This window comes from Vombatus ursinus, unplaced genomic scaffold (assembly GCF_900497805.2).
Source record: "Vombatus ursinus unplaced genomic scaffold, bare-nosed wombat genome assembly UNPS02014801.1, whole genome shotgun sequence".
NCBI lineage: Eukaryota > Metazoa > Chordata > Mammalia > Diprotodontia > Vombatidae > Vombatus > Vombatus ursinus.
In genome coordinates this window covers 26,738,525-26,759,349 of record NW_020954579.1, presented here as the reverse complement: position 1 = coordinate 26,759,349, position 20,825 = coordinate 26,738,525, and the positions used below count along the sequence as shown (strand labels likewise).

General features: G+C 41.1%; 1 protein-coding gene across 1 annotated transcript; it reads right to left on the bottom strand.

Moving 5' to 3' along the window:
- Nucleotides 1–1,863: 1,863 nt before the first annotated feature.
- Nucleotides 1,864–20,373, bottom strand: CACNG1 (calcium voltage-gated channel auxiliary subunit gamma 1). Its single transcript, XM_027872670.1, has 4 exons — nucleotides 20,139–20,373; nucleotides 6,434–6,508; nucleotides 4,838–4,975; nucleotides 1,864–2,090 (listed from the first exon to the last, which is right to left on the bottom strand). Exons 1-4 carry the CDS (start codon nucleotides 20,371–20,373, stop codon nucleotides 1,864–1,866), a joined length of 675 nt encoding a protein of 224 aa, XP_027728471.1.
- Between the last annotated feature and the right edge of the window lie 452 nt (nucleotides 20,374–20,825).

Below are 20,825 nucleotides of genomic sequence, written 5' to 3'. Positions count from 1 at the left end.
ATTGTAAACCCTCAAGCACTTAAAGTGCACTAAGACTTTTGGGGCACCCTATATTAACTCATTTGAGCCATACAGTGTCTTTGCGAGGAAGATACTACAGATGTTATTAGTCTCATTTACAGATGAGGAAAGTGAGGATTACTGAAGTTATGTGACTTGTCCACAGTCATATGGCTAAGAGTTTCTGAGGCAGTATTTGAATCCAGGCATTCATGACTCCAAGTCTGCCTCTAAGTTTGACAGTCTTAAAAATCCATCCTACAACCAAGTCCCAAAACCCATGGAAAAGTGTCTTACTCATAGCTGACTTAGGTAGAGGGGTGTGTTTGGTGGTGGTGGTAATGGAAGAGAACAAATACGCTTTCCATTTTACAAATGGGTAAAGTGAGGCAGGGAGGCCTGATACATTGTTATATGCCAATCGGGAGCTCTGAAAAGGACCTCTGCTTCCCATATTAGTGCTCTAGTTAGTGGGTTCCTGATTTGCTTATTCAAATTAGTTTCTTTTCTCTTGGGCAGAAAAATCATTTTTGAGTTAGCCAGAGGGCTATTTAAGGGGCTGGAGAATAGAGAGAGGTTGCTATCCTTCCTTTGTTGTCAGGAATAGCAGAAGTCCAATGTCTACCATCAGAAGCCTATGACCTAGCTGTTTAAATTTTGGCTTGGCACTGAGAGACACATCACTCTTGGGCAAAGACAGACCTTAAGCCTAGAAATAGCCTGATTCTTATTTTTAATGCCCTGTCTAGCCAGACAAAAGCTGATTCCTGGTTTCTCCCAAAGAACATTCCTCAAATGAAGAGTTTAAGTGGAAATTTTGGACTCCCAAGCAATTTCTGTAAGGGAGATCCTCTGCTGCCCCCAGAAATGTCCTCAGCATCACCCTTGGGACATCACCTTGTTTCCATAGTTTCACCCCATAAGAGGTGACTTGGTCGAGAGTAGTGCTTATGGATCCATGGTTATGGCCAGAAATTCAAGTGCATTTTCAGGGAAGGGCACGGAAGGAATACATTTTCGCAGAAATTTTATTTTAATCCACACTTCATTTCTTCCCAGTCAGAAATGCTCCTTGGGGATTGTGATGAACAGTAGGACAAATAGGAGGAATTCACTTTGGAATGAATTCCAAGAAGCCCCACTATGTGCCTTGGCACTATGTAGAGGAAGGGTTGTCTATTTCTACAAGTTAATCTCTATCTATTGCTCTGGGGACTTCCTCCCAGGGGCTTACACACACAGAGCATTAGAAAACCGACATAATGATGTAGTAGGGGTGGGATGTAGGGATGGAGTAATTTATAAAGGACAACCTGAAACCAGTTTGAAATTGTGTACAAGAACAATTATGAACCAAAACTGCAACATCTAGGAGAAACACACACTCTCCCAACATCCCTACCTATAGGCACTGCTTGGAGTGTAGAAAATCAGGCCTCTGATTTAAAGCTGATGCAGCTCTGATACCAGGTTAGAGCAGAGGGCCATCACCACTCAAATAGGAGCACAGAAAATGATAGCAGCCTGTAGGTCTAATGTAGTGATAGGAATTGGGGAGGATGTCACACATCCAGACCCCATTCTATATCATGGTGAGTAGAGGGGAGGGGGGATGGTAGGATGTAGGAAGGGTAAAGAGTGGGACTGGAATAGATGGAAAAGATGCCTCAGATAAGGGAAAATATGATCCCTTTGAAAGGATAACGAGTTACTATAGATGGGGATGGGGGTGATGCCACCACATCCTTGTCTCCCCTTTTTACCTCTGCTTCACCTCAGCCGTTTGGCTTCCATAGAGAGAGTCTTGGAGGCTCTTATTTCCCTAGTCCTCAGCCCAGATCATCCGAAAAGGATGAAATCAAGCTAATGCTCGGGCTCAGCATCCATACAAGACTCCCAGGGATTCTGGGGCATACGGGGCAGGGAGATGAGTAGGAGAGCAATGCCACAGATGAAGAGGAGGACGAAGGAGGTGCAGGCACAAGCAAAGGACCAGGAATAATAGTACTCTATCCAGACCGTCTCCTCACTGTCAATCATCCGCTTCACTGACTGCCGCATGACTTCCACAGAGACGATGATACAGAGGCCTGGAAGGAGAAGTGAGACATATTCTCAGGTTCTAGTCTGCCCCTCCCCCACCTGCTGAATTCTGAGCTGGCAGGGACCTTAGAGATCATCCAGTTCAACTCCTTCCTTTTAAAGATGGGGAGACTGAGGCCCAGAGAGGTAAAATTACTCACCCAAGGTCCTACAGTTAAACCAATATAGCCAGAACTTGAACTGGCTCTTCTGACTCCACCTCACCACATCAAGGAGCTTCAGGGGGCACAGCTCTTATACCAACACCTCTATTCCAGGCAACTTTGCTTAATGTAGATGATGCATTCTAGACCCTGGAGAAAATTTCCTTGAGCCTGAGAATCTTAATTATTTTTAAAAAATGAGTTAAAAAAAAGGCATTCGTCTGACAATTCTGGAGCGATTAGCTCTCCAACCTGCAACCTCGAAGCCACATGTGGCCCTCTTGGTCCTCAAAGTGTGGCCCTTTAACTGAATCCAAACTTTACAAAACAAATCCCCTTAGTAAGGATTTGTTCTTTAAAACTTGGACTCAGTCTGAGGGATGCACTTGAGGACTAGAGGCTGCAGGTTCCCCACCCTTGCTCTATGCTGTCTAGTTGGTGATCCTATCAGCTCACTTGGATTTAATTGCCACCTCTATGCACAAATTCCTAGATCTATGTTTCTAGCTCTGACCTTTCTCCAGAGCTCCAGTTTTGCATTACTAACTTCATCATTTCAAACTAGATGTTATATAGGCATCTCAAACTCCATGTCTAAAACAAAGCTCATGATCTCTTCCCCCAAACCCTTCCATATTCCCAACTTCTATATTATGGTTGAGAGTACCACCATCCTCCCAGTCTTCCGTGATCACAACCTAGGCATCATATCTCACTTACAGTAACTCTACATATCTGATCTGTTACCAAATCTTGCCATCTCTACCTTCACAACATCTCTCATATGTATACCCTTCTCCCCACTCCCAGAGCTGCCCAGACCCTCACTACCTCAAGACTAAACTATGAAAATAGTCTTCTTAATTGATCTCCCTGCTCAAGTCTCCCCCCTCTTCCATTCAGCTGTCAAATTCATCTTCCTAAAGTACAAACCTGGCCATGTCACCCACTATTTAACCAACTCCAGTGGTTTCCTATTGTCTCCAGAATCCAATATGAAATCCTATTTGGCTTTTAAAGCCTTCCCAACTTGGTCTCTTCCTCCCTTTCCAGTCTTCTTATACTTTACCCCTCTCTATATACTCTATGATCCACCAAGATTGTCCTTATTGGTGTTACTAAACACTTCATCTCTCAGCTCTTTGGCTTTTCACTGGCTGTCTGCCATAACTGGAATGTTCTCTCTCCTTACTTCTGCCTCTTAGTTTCCTAGGCTGTCTTCAAGACCCAACTCAAATCTCCAACCCAGGCCTGAATTGATTTTATCCTACTTAGGTTTGGGTGGAGATAGACTTCCAAGACTAGGGGTGGTATTTACTTTTGTTTGGTTTGGTTTTGCTAGGCAATGGGGTTAAGTGACTTGCCCAGAGTCACACAGCTAATACGTATCAAGTGTCTGAGGCTGGATTTGAACTCAGGTCTTCCTGACGCCAGGGCTGGTGCTCTATCCACTGCGCCACCTAGCTGCCCCGTGGTATTTACTTTGATGGCAGGTGATACTAGGCCCTGTGGACTGAGTGATCTAAGGAACCCACCCACCTCCTAGTATGTCGACCAGTCACGGTTGATTGGCACCCCCTTGGGAACACCTACTCTTCAAAGGGCATATAATGCTATTCCCCAAAATCCCAAACTGAGACAGTTCTGAACTGGCCCCCTTAGAGGGGACCAGTTTTGGACTGAACTCCCATGCAATGCATGTCAAGCCACTTTGAGAAATTAAACCGTGGACCCATGTACCCCAATTTCGTTTGTCTCTTAGAGCAGAATCTAATCAGATTGAGGTTTGTGGGGTTCATGGGGTTCGGGGTTCACAAAACTGAGAACTCTTCAGTCCTAGAAGCACACCTTTGTAATTAAAGAAGATTCAGAGTGAGTGTGCTGCTGTGTAATGATCAAATTTGCAGGTCTACAGAAATAAATGCAAGGTCTATGTGAAAAAAAAATGGGGTTTTGGAGTTTTCTTGGCAAAGATATTGGAGTGGTTTGCTATTTCCTTCTCTAGCTCATTTTATAGATGAGGAAACTGAGGCAAACAAGGGTAAGTGACTTGCCCAAGGTCACACAGCTAGTAAGTATCTGAGGCTGGATTTGAACTCAGGAAGAAGAGTCTTCTTGATTCCCACCTAGCTGCCTGCCTGGTATGTAGTAGGCACTTAATAAATGCTTGTTGACTGATAGACTATTAGCTCCTCCTGAGCATTGATCTCTATAAAATTGACACTTCTTTCCTTTAAAAAAAAAACAAAAAACTAAGATTCCAGAAGAAACAAGTCTTTCTATATACCCCAACAAATCCAAGGTGGAAAAAGATGGTCCCTATCCTCAATATCTCTCTGCACTAAAATAATAGGTTCATAGTTTTGGAGCTGGAAGGGACCTTTAAGGGCATTTAGTCTAAATTCCTCATTTTACTAATGAGGAAACTGAGGCCCATGGTTGATTTGTGGATTTGTTTTTAGAATTTCTGTCATCCCCACTGCTTCACTGAAATTTAAGACATACTGAGCAATGATTTCCACAGGCTAAGGCAGGGCCTCTGTCTCTCTACCCACCCCTACCCTGCCCTGACCCCTACCCAAACATCCTACCTGCAAAAGCATAGAACAGAGCTGCTGGTCTCAGAAGGTAATCCTTCTTTTTCCTGAAGGACAAAAGGATGAAGATGGTCCCCATGATCGTGAAACCGATGCTGAAGATGGAGATGGCTGCTGCAGAGATGCTGTATTCTACCAAGATATCAATAAGGGCAGAAACTGGTCAACCTGTGCCTCTTCAGTACTATCTCTCTACCACCAAAAGTTTTGTCTCATCTAGTCTGTGCCAGCAAACCAACCTTTGCTCCCAGAGGATGAGGGAACTTCCCTTGAGTTAGAATGACTGAGTGGAATGTGGTTCCTAAAGAGGAAGAATAAAAGGCACAGATCCTCTGAGAAAGGAGTCAGAATTTGACACATGAATGAGCACCCAGAATAAAACACTATTCTATAGTATCTGTAGCTCTATGCTGACCACATAATATTTTTGTTTATTAGTTTTGACACTGGGTCTTCATAACTTACCCAGGCTAGAAGTGCAGTGATCACTCATGGACGTCATCCCACTGATGATCAAAATGAAAGCTTTGACCCACTCTGTTTCTAACTTGGGTCCATGTTCCCTTCCTTTGGCAGCCAGAAGGCCTTCTGTGGCTTACCATATTGATGCCAGACTTAGTGGGGACACCCAATCAGCTTAAGCCTTACTGCAACTCAGAACTCTTGAGCTTAAGTGATCCATCGGTGTCAGCCTCCCTAGTAGCAAGGATTATGCGTGTTCCACCATGCTCAGCATCTGCTTTGTTGTTATTCAGTTGTGTCTAATTCTTTGTGACTCCATTTCTTGGCAAAGATACTGGAGTGGTTTGCCATTTCCTTCGGCTCATTTTTTACAGGTAAGGAAACTGATCCAAACAGCATTAAGTGGCTTGCCCAGGGTCACACAGTTAGTGTCTCAGGTCAGATTTGAACTCAGGAAGAGGAGTCTTTCTGACTCCAGGCTTGGCACTCTAATTGCCCACACTCATTACTGAAGACCACTATTATAAACTACTACTTCAGGGAACTAAATACTAACCTCCTAAGGACTTTCACAAACCACTTACTTGCAGGGGGTCATTTATGCCAAGGGGAGAATCTAGCTCAAATAGGCTCTGGGCCCCCATCATGCCAGAGAATCATAAAGGAGATTTAGGAAGCCTGATTTATTTTAATAATTTGGTAGGAATTATACACCCACACATATACACATACACACTCATATATATATATATATGTATATACACATACATACATATATACACATACTACATATACACATGTATAGAGATATACATCCATATACATATGTGTGTATATACATACATATATGTATATGTGTGTGTGTATATATATATATATATATATATCCTTTTAGCAGGCTTAGAATTCTAAGAAATACCTCTTTTATCCACAACTCTCCAGGACCTTCTATTTTTAAGGGACACCTGACAGGGCTTCAACAACAAAGAATGAAGAGGCAGTTTGACTGGTCTGTCTTAATTAGCAGCTGAAAAGTCAGCCCTTTCAGGCAAAGGACTTAGCATTTTTGTTCAATACCAAGTGCATCTGGAAAACATATCCAGACCCCTTTCCCCAGCATGGTCTTACCTTTTTGAGTGGTGACTTCAAAGATTTCTGAACTCTCTCCTGGGTTAAAATGTCTGAAGTATGAACAGTTCTGTTCTGTAAAGAAGGGAGAGAAGATTAAGTTGCTCTGGGAAGGACTCAGAACTTGAGCAGAGAAATGGGAAATGAAAAATAGGCCTGGCCTTATTGGGATATTGTTAGGGAGCCTAAGAGACTAGGAATCTCATCCTATCCCTCAAGAGTAGCTTGTTCCTAAAAACATCTCCATCTGGATCTTTTATGTGATAATAATGATTTTTACACGCATATATATTAATCATCATTATAAAATATTAAATAAGTTTAATTATGCATAATTATGTATATGAAACATTATATATGTGTATATAAAATAATTATCAGACCAAAATGTTTTAAGAATTTGCTATTTACTATTAAGGAGGACAATGTATATATAACATGCATACATATGAGGTATATACATATATGTATATATGTATGCATACATGTGTGTGTATATGTACATACATATAATTTTAAGTTTTTCAAAGCACAATACATAAATCATCTCATTTGATAGCCTCTTGGCTTCCTTCAAGTTCCAGCTAAAATCTCACTTTCTATAGGAAGCTTTTCTCAGTTCCCCTTAAAGCTAATGTCTTCTCTCTGTGATTATTTTCAATTTATTCTGTATATATCTTGTTTGTGAATAGCTGTTTGCATGTCATCTCCCTCTTAGAATGGGAGCTCCTTGGTGGGGTGTGGGGTAAGCAGGAATTTTATTTTTTTCCTTTCGTTGTATTCCCAGTGATTCACACAGTGTCTGGTACACAGAAGGTGCTTAATATACGCTTGTTGACTTGATAATGTTGAGTAAAACATTTGAAAATCTTCAGGAAATAAGGACTGAATTTGTTGTCCAGGGCAGAGCAAAGTGGGAGTTTAGACCCACACAACAGACTGTGAAGCCGAGGCATAGAGAGTTCAAATGACTTTCTAGGGTGCATATAGCTATGGAGGGTGGCAGAACTAAAATCCAGAGTCCTTTAAAAATCATTGAAAATTGGTTGGGCTTCAAATCTACCATCAATGCCTTCCCCTCTTTCCCCCCACTTCTGAGACAATTAAAGTTAGAACAGAGCTCTGATCAGGTGTACCTAGGCTCTCAATGTAGAGTCAAATGTGACCATTGACCTAATTTCATATAGCTCTTAGCAAGTTTGATTTCAAAGGCTATCAATGGCCATAGTGCTTTAATCCTGAATAACCTCCCCACAGTTAAGCTGAAGCTTGATAAGAGCCACTGAAGAGCTAGAAACCAGCAGTTTAAAACTATTCTCAAAGGATTTTCTGTCCTCCCACATTAAGATTTTGATTCACTGGGAGAAGAGAATAAGCATTTTTATTGGACTTACTATGTGCCAGGCACTGTGTTAAGCACTTAACAAATATCTCTTGATTCTCACAACAACCCTGCAAGATGGGTGCTGCTGTTATTCCCATTTTATAGTTGAGAAAACTGAGGCACGCAGAAGTTAAGCAACTTGCCTAGGTTACATAGCTAGTAAGTATGTGTGGTTTGATTTGTACTCAGAGCTTCTTGATTCCAGGCATAGTTTACTGTGCCCAACTAGCTGTTGTTGTTGTTGTTTAGTTGTATCAGTTGTGTCCAACTCTTCATGAAGCATTTGGGGTTTTCTTGGTAAAGATACTGGAGTGGTTTGCCATTTCTTTCTCCAGCTCATTTTACAGATGAGGAAACTAAGGCAACCAGGGTTAAGTGACTTGCCCAGGATCACACAGCTAGTAAGTATCTGAGGGCAGATTTGAACTCAGGTCTTCCTGACTCCAAGCCCAGCACTGTATCTACTACAACACCTAGCTCCTCCTACCTACCTAGCTGTAGTAGATCAAAAAGCTGGAGGCTCATTAATTAATGGTGGTTTCAGTTACTAGCTTCAAAGGATACTGGGCTACTCAGGGTGGTGGGCATCTTGTCATCTTCCTTGCTATTTCTCCTTTCTTCCCAAAAGGAGCAGTGGCCTTCAAATGGACTGTGCACCTCCTTCTCTCCTCTACTCAGTTTACACACCTTAATATACTGTATTTAGCTACCCTACCAAACTTCTTTTATCTATTCGGCCTCATCTTAATCACTAAATGGATGTTGTTTCAGTCAAACTGAGACCTGGGAAAAACTTTAGCTTAAAAAGATCAAGGTCTCCCGCTACATCTGGGGCCATAACCAGTTGTCTTGATCTATATCTGGCCACTGGACTCAGATGGCTCTGGAGGAGAAAGTGAGGCTGGTGACTTTGCACAGCTCTCCCTCTCTTAAATCCAATTGACTTGCATGTCATGGCATCACCTTCCTGATGTCAAGGCCTTCTCTGAGAACGAAGGACAAACAACAACAACATTATAAAATATGAATTATTAAATCTCTTTAGTTCACCTTGAACCCCTAGCTGGGAAAAGTTCCAGCAATTAGAGAGAAAATCTATCTCCAACTCTCGTATGCATCTAAATGTATTTATGCATATAAATGTGTATATATACACATACATATATATATATGCATACACATACATGTGTATATGCATATATACATATATAGCAGTATAAAATCTATTTATTTCTCTTGTATACTTTAACATCCTCTGCTCTGCCCCTATACATTTAATCACTGGGGATACACACAAATAATGAATGATATCTTAGAGAAAAACTGGTTTCTTTTAAAACAAATGACAAAACAAAAAGGAAAACAATCTCTTAAAGGAAATGAGTACTGGAGAAATAGACTCATCACTCTCTTGGAAAAACACAAGAGTGAGGAAACCAAATGTCAGGAAAGTACAGAGTCACCAGTTTTTGTTGTCAGAAGCAGGGACAGATATAACTGCTCTGTATCTGTTCCATGTGGCTTCTATGTAGTTTGGCTACAGTCTTTCCCTTAAAGTCTTGCCTACTCTCCCACTGCATGCAAAGTCAAGGAAACAGCAGTAGTAACAGCAGTGGTGTGGGCTCACCTCCCTCCTGCCTCCTGTGTTCCTTGGAACTTTTCAACAGCATCACCTCTTCTTTCTCCTTTGAGAATGGGAGATGCCAAGTCTTCTTGGGGGCTCAGTGAATAAACATTGGACATCAGTCTACAATGTCCTGCTACCGGTACCTCTACCTCTATTTTGATAGACACTGCCCCCAAGGGGAGTTGTATGATGACTCTATGAAAAGGAGAATTATCTATCTATATCTATCTATCTATCTATCTATCTATCTATCTATCTATCTATCTATCTATCTATCTATCTATCTATCTATCTATCTCCCAGTCCCAAAGCCCAATGGTATTGATACTCTCTACTTATTGGTGGAGATCAATGCCCTGAGCCTGCAGGAAGGGCAGAGTTGAGAGAAGAGAGATCTTTGCTCTCTTAAATCTCTTGACAGTCTCTGAGTCACTTCAGGCGCTTCTGGTTTTCCATCTTTGAAAGAGAAGATGGTTGATGCCAACCCCACTTCAGGTTTCTGAAGTAAAAACCTCTGAGAAGAAGCCAACATGAGAGGTACAGGCAGTCTCAATCACATCCCTAGCTTTTTCAGGAAATTTCTTCTTGGATGAGATTCACTTCTGTCTCTCTTGCTTGACTTGAGATACCTTGTTTCCAATGGAAAAATTCTCTCATTCTGCATTGTGTGGTATGTATTCTCTTATGTATGCTTTCTTTGATTTCCATTTATTTTATTTTGCTATTCAACGTGGATAAGTGGGTTGCTTTGCTAATTACTATGTGTATTCATTGTGGAACTGGTATTTGGTGGGAAGAGAGTCAAGGCTTGGATATAAAGTGTGGGGTCCTGCTTCCCCTAGTAATGAATAACAATCAAAAGTTAGCTTAAATCTGAAAACCACATCCTCTAGAGCCTAGACTAACAATATTTAAGGGAGCAGATAGATATAATTTGAGTGTACTACCATCCTCTCTGGGGAGGGCAAAGTGGCCAAGCTTCTAGTCCCAAACTCTTGTTTCCTCTCCTGGTAGGAGTTAAAATCTGCCTTGGAGAAGAGTGGGGGAGAAGAGGCTGGGGAGGCAGAGCCAAGATGGCAGGGACTTGCCTGAGCTCTACCAAGTTCCCCTCCAAAAAACTTTAAATGATGCTTCAAGACAAATTGTGGTGCATCAGAGCCCACAAAAGGACAGGGTTAAACAATTTTCCAGCTCAAGATAATTTAGAAGATCGGCACTGACTGTGCCAGTATAGGCCACACCCCAGCAAATCAGCAGCAGGCCTTGGGAGCAACTGTATCAACCTGGAACTCTCAGCCCACAGATGGTAAATGGGTCAGACCACTAGTCAGGAGATTAAAGAGGTCCTTTTGTTGGCATTGGGTCCTAGGCTCTGTTGCATTGCCCACATATGGAGCCCAGTTGCAGTCCTAAGTCACAGTTCCAGGTTGAGGAGGAGCACTAGCAAACCAGAACTTGTGGCCCCAGGGGAGCAGGAACCATTCTCATAGTTTGAGGGCAGAAAAGAGTGCTTGTGGTCACTCACAGAGCAGAGCACAGGCCAGGAGAGCACAGGCCATCTCTTCTTAGATCATACCACCTTGGAAAAACTGAGAGTTTACAGACTCCCCCACCCCCCAGAATAAGCTACACAAAAAAACCTGAAGCTTGGGACAGTGCCTCCTCCACCTCATGAACAGAGCACAATTTTACTATAAAGTTAAAAGTCAAGAAATAGGCTGGAAAATGAGCAAACAACAAAAGAGATCCTGACCATAGAAAACTACTATGGTGACAGGGAAGATCAAAACACAAACTTAGAAGAAGACAACAAAGTCAAAACTGCTACATCCAAAGCCTGAAAGAAAAATGTGAATTGGTTTCAGGTCCAAAAAAGAATTCCTAGAAGAGCTCAAAAAGGACTTTAAAAATCAATTAAGAGGGGTAGAAGAAAAATTGGGAAAAACAATGAGAGTGATACAAGAAAATAATAAAAATAGAGTCCACAGCTTGGTAAAGGAAGCACAAAAATACTGAAGAAAATAACACCCTAAAAAACAAAATAGGCCAGATGGTAAAAGATGATAAAATCTAATAAAGAGAAGAACACCTTAAAATGCAGAATTGGCCAAATAGACAAAGATGTAAAAATATTGACTGAAGAAAAGAACTTCTTAAAAAGTATAATTGGCCAAATGGAAAAGGAGGTACAGGGGTAGTTTCAAATCTGGCCTCTGATACATAACACTTACTAGCTGTGTGACCCTGGGCAAGTCGCTTAACCCCATTGCCTAGCAAAAAAAAAAAGAAAGAAAGAAAAAGAAAATGAGGTATAAAAGCTTACTGAAGAAAAATATTCCTTAAAAATTAGAATTGAGCAAAATGAGGAACCATAAAACAGGGGCAGTGAGGTGACACAGCGGATAGAGCACCAGCCCTGGAGTCAGGAGGACCTGAGTTCAAATCTAGCCTCAGACACATAACACTCACTAGCTGTGTGACTCTGGGCAAGTCACTTAACCCGGATTACCTTGCCAAAAGAAAAGAAAAGAAAAGAAAAGAAAAGAAAGAAACCATTAAACAAAATCAAAAGAATGAAAAAAATAGAAGAAAATGTGAAATATCTCATTGGAAAAACAACTGACCTGGAAAATAGATCCAGCAGAGATAACCTAAAAATTATTGGACTACCTGAAAGCCATGATCAGAAAAAGAACCTGGACATCACATTTCAAGGAAATGTGGAAATCAGTTTCAAGGAAATCAAGGAAAACTGCCCTGATATTTCAGAACCAGACAGTAAAATACAAATTGAAGGAATCCAACAATCACTTCCTGAAAGAGATCCCAAAATGAAAACAGCCAGGAATATTATAGCCAAATTCCAGAGCTCCCCAGTCAAGGAGAAAATATTGCAAGCAGCCAGAAAGAAACAGTTCATATATCATGGAGCTACAGTCAGGATAACATGGGATTTAGCAGCTTCTACATTAAAGGATCAGAGGACTTGGAATATGATATTCCAGAGGACTAAAGAGCTAGGATTACCACTAAGAATCCACCTACCCAGCAAAATGGAGTATAATCCTTCAGGGGAAAAAATGGATATTCGATGAAATAGAGGACTTTCAAGACTTCCTGATGAAGAGACTAGAGCTGAATAGAAAATTTAACTTCCAAACAGAAGACTAAGGTAAACAGGAAAGAGAAATCATAAGTGATTCAATAAGGTTAAACTGTTTACATTCCTATACAGGAAGATGATACTTGTAACTCCTAAGAATTTTATCATTATTAAGGCAGTTAGAAGGAGTATACATAGAGGACATGGACATGAATTGAATATAATGGGATGATTATCTAAAAAAAATAAAATGAGTGGGTGAGAAAGAGGAATGCTGGGAGAAGAGGAAAGGGAGAGGTAGAATGGGGTAAATTATTTCATATAAAAGAGGTACAAAAGAGCTTTTATAGTGAAGAGCAAGATGGGGAGGTCAGGGAGAGTGCATGAACCTTATTCTCATTGGAATTGGTTCAAAGAGGGAGTAACATACACACTCAGTTGGGTGTAGAAATCTATCTTACACTACAAAAAAGTAGGGGAAGAAGGGGATAAGAGAAAGGAAGTGTTGCTATTAGGAAGGAGGGAGGGTTAGGGGAGGTAGTAGTCAGAAGCAAAACATTTTTGAGGAGTGACAGGGTAAAAGGAGAGAGAGATAGAGACAGAGAGACAAAGACAGAGAGAGAGAGAAGGATAAACAGGAAAACAGGATGGCTAATAACAATCATAATAATGGTAATCACAACTTTGAAAAAAATTATGGCAAGTTTTTCTGACAGAGGACTCATTTCTCAACCATATAGAGAACTGAGTCAAATTTATAAAAAATAACCATTCCCCACGTGATAAATGATCAAAGGATATGAATAGGTAGTTTTCACACAAAGTAATCAAATCTATAGTCATATGAAAAAATGCTCCAAATTACTATCAGTTAGAGAAATGCAAATTAAAAACTCTGAGGCACCACCCCACACCTATCAGATTGGCTAATATAACAGAAAAAGAAAATAACAAATGTTGGAGGAGATATGGGAAAATTGAGACACTAATGCACTGCTGGTAAAGTTGTGAACCAATCCAACCATTCTGGGAAGCAATTTGGAATATGCCCAAAGGGCTATAAAACCATGCATACCCTTTGACCCAGCAATACCACTACCAGGTCTGTATCTCAAAAAGATAAAAAACAAAAAGGAAAAGGACCTATATGTACAAAAATATTTATAGCAGCTCTTTTAGTGGTGGCAAAGAATTGGAAATTGAGGTGATGACAATTAGTTGGGGAATGGCTAAACAAATTGTGGTATATGATTGTGATAGAATATTATTGTGCTTTAAGAAATGATGAGCAGGATTCTCTCAGAAAAACCTGAAAAGACTTACATGAACTGATACAAAGTGAAATGAGCAAAACCAGGAGAACATTGTACACAGTAACAGCTATATTGTATGATGATCAACTGTGAATGACTTAGCTATTCTCAGCGATACAATGATCCAAGACAATCCCAAAGGACTTATGATGAAGAATGCTATTCATCTCCAGAGAAAGAACTGATGAAGCCTGAATGTAGATCAAAGCATACTTTTTTCAACTTTCTTAATTTTTCTTACTTTGTTTTGTTTTGGTTTTTGGTCTGTGTGTTCTTTAACAACATGATGAATATAGAAATGTTTTTCACGACTGCACATGTATAGCCAATGTCAAACTGTTGCCTTCTCAATGAAGGGGGTGGGGACAGAAGGAGGGAGAGAGAGAATCTGGAACTCAAAATTTTAAAGAACAAATCTTTTAAAAGTGTTTTTACATATAATTGGGGAAAAGATAAAATATTAATTTTTTAAAAAAGAAGAAGCTAGAGATGTCTATTTTGACTCCTTTCAAGCTACACAATGACACCTTCATGCTACTTGTGGTGGAACAACCCTCACTATGTATATACACTCATATCAGCTTCCAGACTCATAATGGGTATAACAATACAACATATTAGTATGTAAGCATTCAACCATGCAAAAATTATCTCAAATTACCTCAAAGAAATTGTCCTGACCTATAAAGGAAACACACTGGAAAATTAACTGTCCAATTACAGTAAAAAATGAAAAGCTTTTTTAAAATACTAGTTTTTCTCTAATGGGTCTCTAAAATTCTGGCATAACCAAGAGAAGTCCTAGATGAAGAACCTCTCCAATGGGTCCCTGAAAATGTATAAGGGGCCCTAATATATCCTGGATGAAGCCCCTATAGTGCAGCATCCCCTTTTTTATGCTTCCTCTAACTTTCACTCAAATTCACAGATTGGGTCCTCAGAGAGTTACTTTGAAAGAGTCCTTTCCTAACATTATCTTTAGCTTTATTTTTTGTCCTATCTGATCATGCCTTTGCCAAACCCCAATCTTAGATTACTTCCACCATCTCTTGCCTTCACTAAGAAAGTAAGGAAACTCTGGTGACTGTGTCTGCTACACATTTATGTTACAGAATCTTAAATGGACCCTCACTACAAGGTAATCCAGTACACATCCCTAATTTGATTTGCTTTCCTGATCACTACAGTAGCTACTCCAAATCTTTTCATCCGTCTTCAAACCTCCCATAGCACCCTCTCCTCTAATGCTCTCAGTTGAAGACCGCAACTCAAGATTTTAACTGAAAATATTGAGGTCCTCTGATGAGATCTTCCTTTTCTTTCCTCCTCTTCTTCCATCTTCATCTCATATCACTCGAATTTCTTCTCACATTCTGCCCTGCTTTATACCTGTCTCCCATAAATATAGGACCCTTCATGCAGCCAAGGCAAGCTGTTCTACATGCATACTTGATCCCATCTCTTCCCATATTCTCAAGTAGATTGTCCCCCTGACAGATTTTTACTCTCTAATCTTTAATCTTTCCAACTGACTGCTTCCCTGCTATCTGGGGCAGGCTGTCAATCACCTCATTCCTGGACTATTACAGTAGCATTCTATTTGGTCCCCCAACTCAAGGCTTTCCGCATTCCACTCTATTCTCTACTCAACTGCCAAAATGATTTTCCTAGACGTAGTTCTGACAATGTCATTTCCCTGCCCCCTCTGTGTCCCCTTTGTCTCTCCTATAGCGTATTCCAGTGACTCCCTATTGTTTCTAGGATCAAAATTATATGTTTATTTAAGATCCTTTATATCCTAGTCCCTTCCTACATTTCTAATGTCTTCTTACCCTTTGTTCCCTTTCACACACTCTAAGATCTAGAAACACTGACCAACTTGCTCTTTCTCAAAATATTCTATCTCCCACCTAGGTAGAGTCTTTTCATTGGCCTGCATGCTCCCATGTCTGGAATGCATTCTTTCTTTGTCTCTCTACCTACTGTCCTTCTTGACTTCATTCAAGACACCTCAAATCCCACATTTTGCAGGAAGTACTGCTAGTACCTTCTTCTGAGCTTACCTTCCACTTCCACTTTGTATGTCTTGTATATGCATAGTTGTTTGAACCCTATTAGAATCTGAGGTCCTTAAGGGCAGGGACCACCTTTTTCCCATTCTTTATATCTCCCCATAGTAAGTGCTTAATAAATGCTTGTTGATTAAGGATTTAGAAGGACATTCCAGGATCTGGCAATGCCTTGGGGCTATGACCTTATCACTGAATTGCATATGCAAATAAATGCTGGTTCCTAGAATTATGGTTGACAGAATACTGGGTAGCAAAAGCATTATTTTATTAAAAAAAATAACCTAAATGACACTACAAATTATGTCAAGCAGGTTGGGAATGCTACTTTAGGGAGAGGGGAAGGTGTTAACTTATATTCTAACTCCATAGATACCAGGGTCTGATGCCTCTTCATGGTACAGAGGTGATATGGAGTTTATAAGGGCTATGCCAATAGAACACTGGCCTGGTGAAGGAAAACATGTTGATTGTCCAAAAATCAGCCTAGATGATTGCAGAGATACTCATCAGCAAAGGGTTGGTCATCGAATATTGGACATAACAACCTAAGAAAGTGATGACCACTAAGGTATGAAGGAATTATGATTTGCATTGATGAAGGGAGAATCTAACCCAGTGAAACCACAGCTCTGTTAGGAATACCAAAGTGTTTGAACTCTATGGTAGAACTATTGTTAACGTCCTCACGTAAATCGTCATGATGCCAGGCTACTAGAATTTTTTTTAACTTTTAATTTTTTAATTAATAAGTGTTTATTTTTTCTTCTCCCCACCACCATAAATGTCCCCTGTGAGGAAAAAAAAAAAGACAAACAAAACCCTTGTAACAAATAATCATAGTCAAGAAATTTCCACATTGGCTATGTCAAAAAATGTAGGTCTTATTGTACATCGTAAGTCCATCAACTCTGTCAGTAGGTTGCAAGCACGGTTCACACTAGGAAGAATTGCTAGGGCTCTGAGCAAATTCCTCCAGTTGAAAACATTTCCTTCCTTTTCCAATTTTCAGAGAGCACTCTGTCTGGAATTCTCCTTTGCCCACATCATAACATGGTTTATATCCATCTACCTTGTATCATGTTTATCTGTATACATACAGTATCTAAAATCTAAATCCCTTGGAGGCAAGGACTGTGCCATTTTAAAAAAATCTGGGTAGCACTTAGCAAAGTGCCTTGCACACAGTAGGAACTTAATAAATAATTTGTAGAGTTAAATTTAATTGAAGTGTTTCCCCACTCTGTCAACAAGTCAGGGATAGTGCAAACTCCTGGGCGCATAACCTCCTAACCCCATTCAGGAGCTTATCTACCCTAGCCACTGCCACCTTCAACTAGGCTTGGGCTAGCCCTTGAAACTCTTGGTTTTGTCAATACTGTGTTCCAAGGCAGTCCCTTCCAGCTAATCACGGTTGATGATAGTAGAAGCTAAGAGGGAAGTGAATGGATAGGTGAGAAGTATTAATTAAATACTTAGTATGTGCCAACCATGGGGCTACAAATTGAAAAAGAGAAACAATCACTGCTTTCAAGGAGGTCACACTAATGGGGACAGCAACCCATGGAAAAATAGCATTTCCATATGGGCTAGGTGGAATTGATCTCCAAGGGAAATCGGGTATTAAATAAGTTGCTTCTTTTCTCTACATCTACTGAACTTTGCAATCAGAAAGAAACACATGGGGAATAATAGCAGCATCTTCACAAGGGATGGGGAATGATGGTGAGAGGGTATATGTGTTTGACAATAGAAGGTCAGATCAGAGGAAATTTGAATTGATCTCATGTATGTTGTTATTGTAGTTTGTAGAATGTCTATCCTTTTTTTTTTTTTCTTAAGGCCTTGGGAAAATCGCCTGAGGAAATTTTCAGCTTCTCATGTTTAAGAATTCTATAGTTGGAAGGAGTCTTGAGAAGTTTATTTCACCTTCCCCTCCTCTCTCTCCCCCTTTGCCACCCAGGACTCTTTGAAATCCCATTCTGATATCTCGTCCTTCCCTGTTAGGAAAGCCTGTTCATACTTCAGGTTGAGTTAAAGGAAAGATGTTTCTGGATTTCAAAGGCAGTCCACAAATGAATGATGCTATTTGTTGGTGACTTGAGGCTGCTCCCACTTGGAATTAGAGAAATTCAGGGAGAGCTGTCCCTGAGACAAGAAGGATAAGAACTTGAAATGAAGTAGAGCATTTTTCCAAAAGAAAAGAGAGGCCAGGGAACTCGGTAGAGTCATGTTAAGGTTGTTAACGAGCATAGGCTTTGCCAGGGGCTGGTACTAAGGCTGAGGGGTGGAAAAAAAAAAAAAAAGAAAAGAAAAGAAAAAAAAAGGAGCAGGTGCTCAGTGCCACCGGTATAACTAATGCTTATGGGAGGAGAGGTACCAGGAACATAGCCCAACTACGTGGACTACATTCAAGGCACGGCTCCTGGGACAGGTCATATTCCACTGCCCTGTGGCTCAGTTCTCTAAAGTATTCTTGTTTCTTCCTTATCCTATCCATTCCCTCACTGGAAAAAATCATTGAACTTTAAAAGGCAGGTTCCCTAGGGTAAGGTGGGTAAGACCAGACTTTTTCTGCCTATACTTAGGTTCCAGAGAAGCTGCCTTGCCCTGTTCGTCCTCAGCCCAAGGGAGTTGGTAAAGTGAGCAATATGTTTATGGGGCTACATTTAGCAGGCAACCAAGGAGGCCCGGGCATCTCTGCTATGCGACACCCAAACACCCACATGCTAGTGTCTATTAAGATTCATCCTCGTGCCCCTGAACTATCTGTCTTGAGAATATGCATTCCTGTGAAACTCCTGAGTCTTAAATGTATTCAGTAGGAGTCAGAGAAGGCAGAGGTTTCTTGAAGCAAATAAGGTTGGAGGTGAAGAGGGGAGATAAGATTTTAACTTTTTTTTTTTTCCAAATGTGGAACTCTGAGAAAGACTTGGCATTCTGTATTGACATCTTAGATAGCTCAAAGGCTCTGCTTTGTTTGTTTGTTTGTTTGTTTGTTTTTGTTAACTCTGGGCTCTGTTTCTATGACTGATTCCTAAACTCCAAACGCCAGTGATTGATTTGTGAAACCAGATGTTGATCTTGACCAGTCTCAGGAATGAAGATGCACCTAGGCCACATTGTGGTTTTGGAGAGAAATTGCAGGAGTATGGAATCTTTAAATCTTAGGGGTTGAAGGGCCCTTTAGAGGTCATTTAGTATGACCCCTCAATTTGCAGTGGGGGAAACTGAAGTCCAGAGGAGTTTGGTAATTTGTTCAAGATTACTCAGGTGCTAGGTAAGTAGAGCTGGAGTTTGAATCTGGGTCTTCTGATTTCAAATCCAGTCATCTTTCCTGCCTCCCATCCCCGTTGCCTCCCAGGCCTCTGGAGTCATTTGCAGTTCTTTGGTCACTTAACCTCTATCTTAGTTCCCTCGATTGTAAAGTGGTGCTAATAATAACACCTCCCCCCTCCCCCCCCAGGAGTGTTATGAGGATCAAATTAGATATCTGTAAAGCATTTAACACCATGCCTGACACATAGTATGTTCTTAATAAATGCTCATTTCCTTAATTTGTGATTTAGGTAGTAGGACATAGCTGAGTGGTATAAATTAAAAACAAATAAACAATTTGTTGAATTTGAAACCACTGGAACTTTGATTTGTTTTGGCTCTCATGTTCTATTGTTCTGTGATTCTAAGGCAGGGGTTCAATGAACTTGCTGTTTAAAAAAATATTTTGCTGTCTTTTAATAAAATTGGTTTCTTTTGTAATCTATGTATTTTATTTTATGAGTTTGAAAAATCGTTATTCTGAGTCAAAGGGGATTCCTGACACAAATGTAAGTTAAGAATCCCTGGTTAAAGATCTGGTATAGCAGTTTCAGATGCAAAGCCACTGAGGACTGAAAATCTCTACTCTTCACTCTTTTGCTTTCTAGTCCTCCGTCCTGACCATCCTTTTTTTCTGGGCTAATAACCTCTGCCTTAGGAAGACAAGAATAACTAGAGACAAATGCACTACATATACTCCGTAGCCATGGTAGGCAGCACCATCATCACAAACAGTTGCAGTCAAGATCTAAGGGCTGGAGTAGACAAGCAATTTTCTAGAGAGCTGGGAAACCCAGACATCATTGGTGCATCACCTGCTCTTTTCCACATGCAACTTTTTGGAGGGACAGGGTTGAGGTGAGAAAGAAAGCAAGGAAACAGGCACATTACCCCCTGGCAGGTTGATAGGTCCACAGCTCTTGTCGTTGGTGTCGCTCACATAGATCCGTTTGGTGCAGAGCCTCCAGAGACCAAAGTGGGCTATCTCACAGGTGGCATTGTACTTTTCCACCTTGGGGCTCAGAACTGCCCAGTGATCTGTCACCACCGCGGCCATCAACAAGCAGATGCCCACCAGGATGATGCCGAATGTCAACCGAACTTTCAGTGCCTTGGCCTCAGTCATGATGACCAAAAGTGGGGTTCAGCAGGCTGAACTCAGGGGAGCTGCTTCCCTCCTGTCCAAATGGCTTAGAGCTGGCTGAGAGTAGGCCGAGGCGGCGGTTGGTGAGGGGTGGCAGCTGCGCCGGGCAGGGGTGTGGGGTGTAGGAGTGGTGTCTTAGTGAGCCTAAGCACTTTCAAATGTCAGCCCCAAGGAGCAAAAGCAGGCCAGCCAGGGGACTGGGGCATTTAGGCAACTGGGCTGCAAAGCACAGCTGCTAAGTCCTGTCAGGGGCAGTGAGAAAGGCTTCTATTAATGCACCCACCGAGTGAATTCAGGGTAGGCTGCTGCTCAGGTTACAGCGTCGTGTTTCCCAAGTTGGATCTGGAAGTCCCCATGGCTCCCTGCGGGGAGGGAAGCTGACTCTGAACGATGAGCCCCACCCTTCTGACTGGGGAGCCTTAAGGCACAGTCAT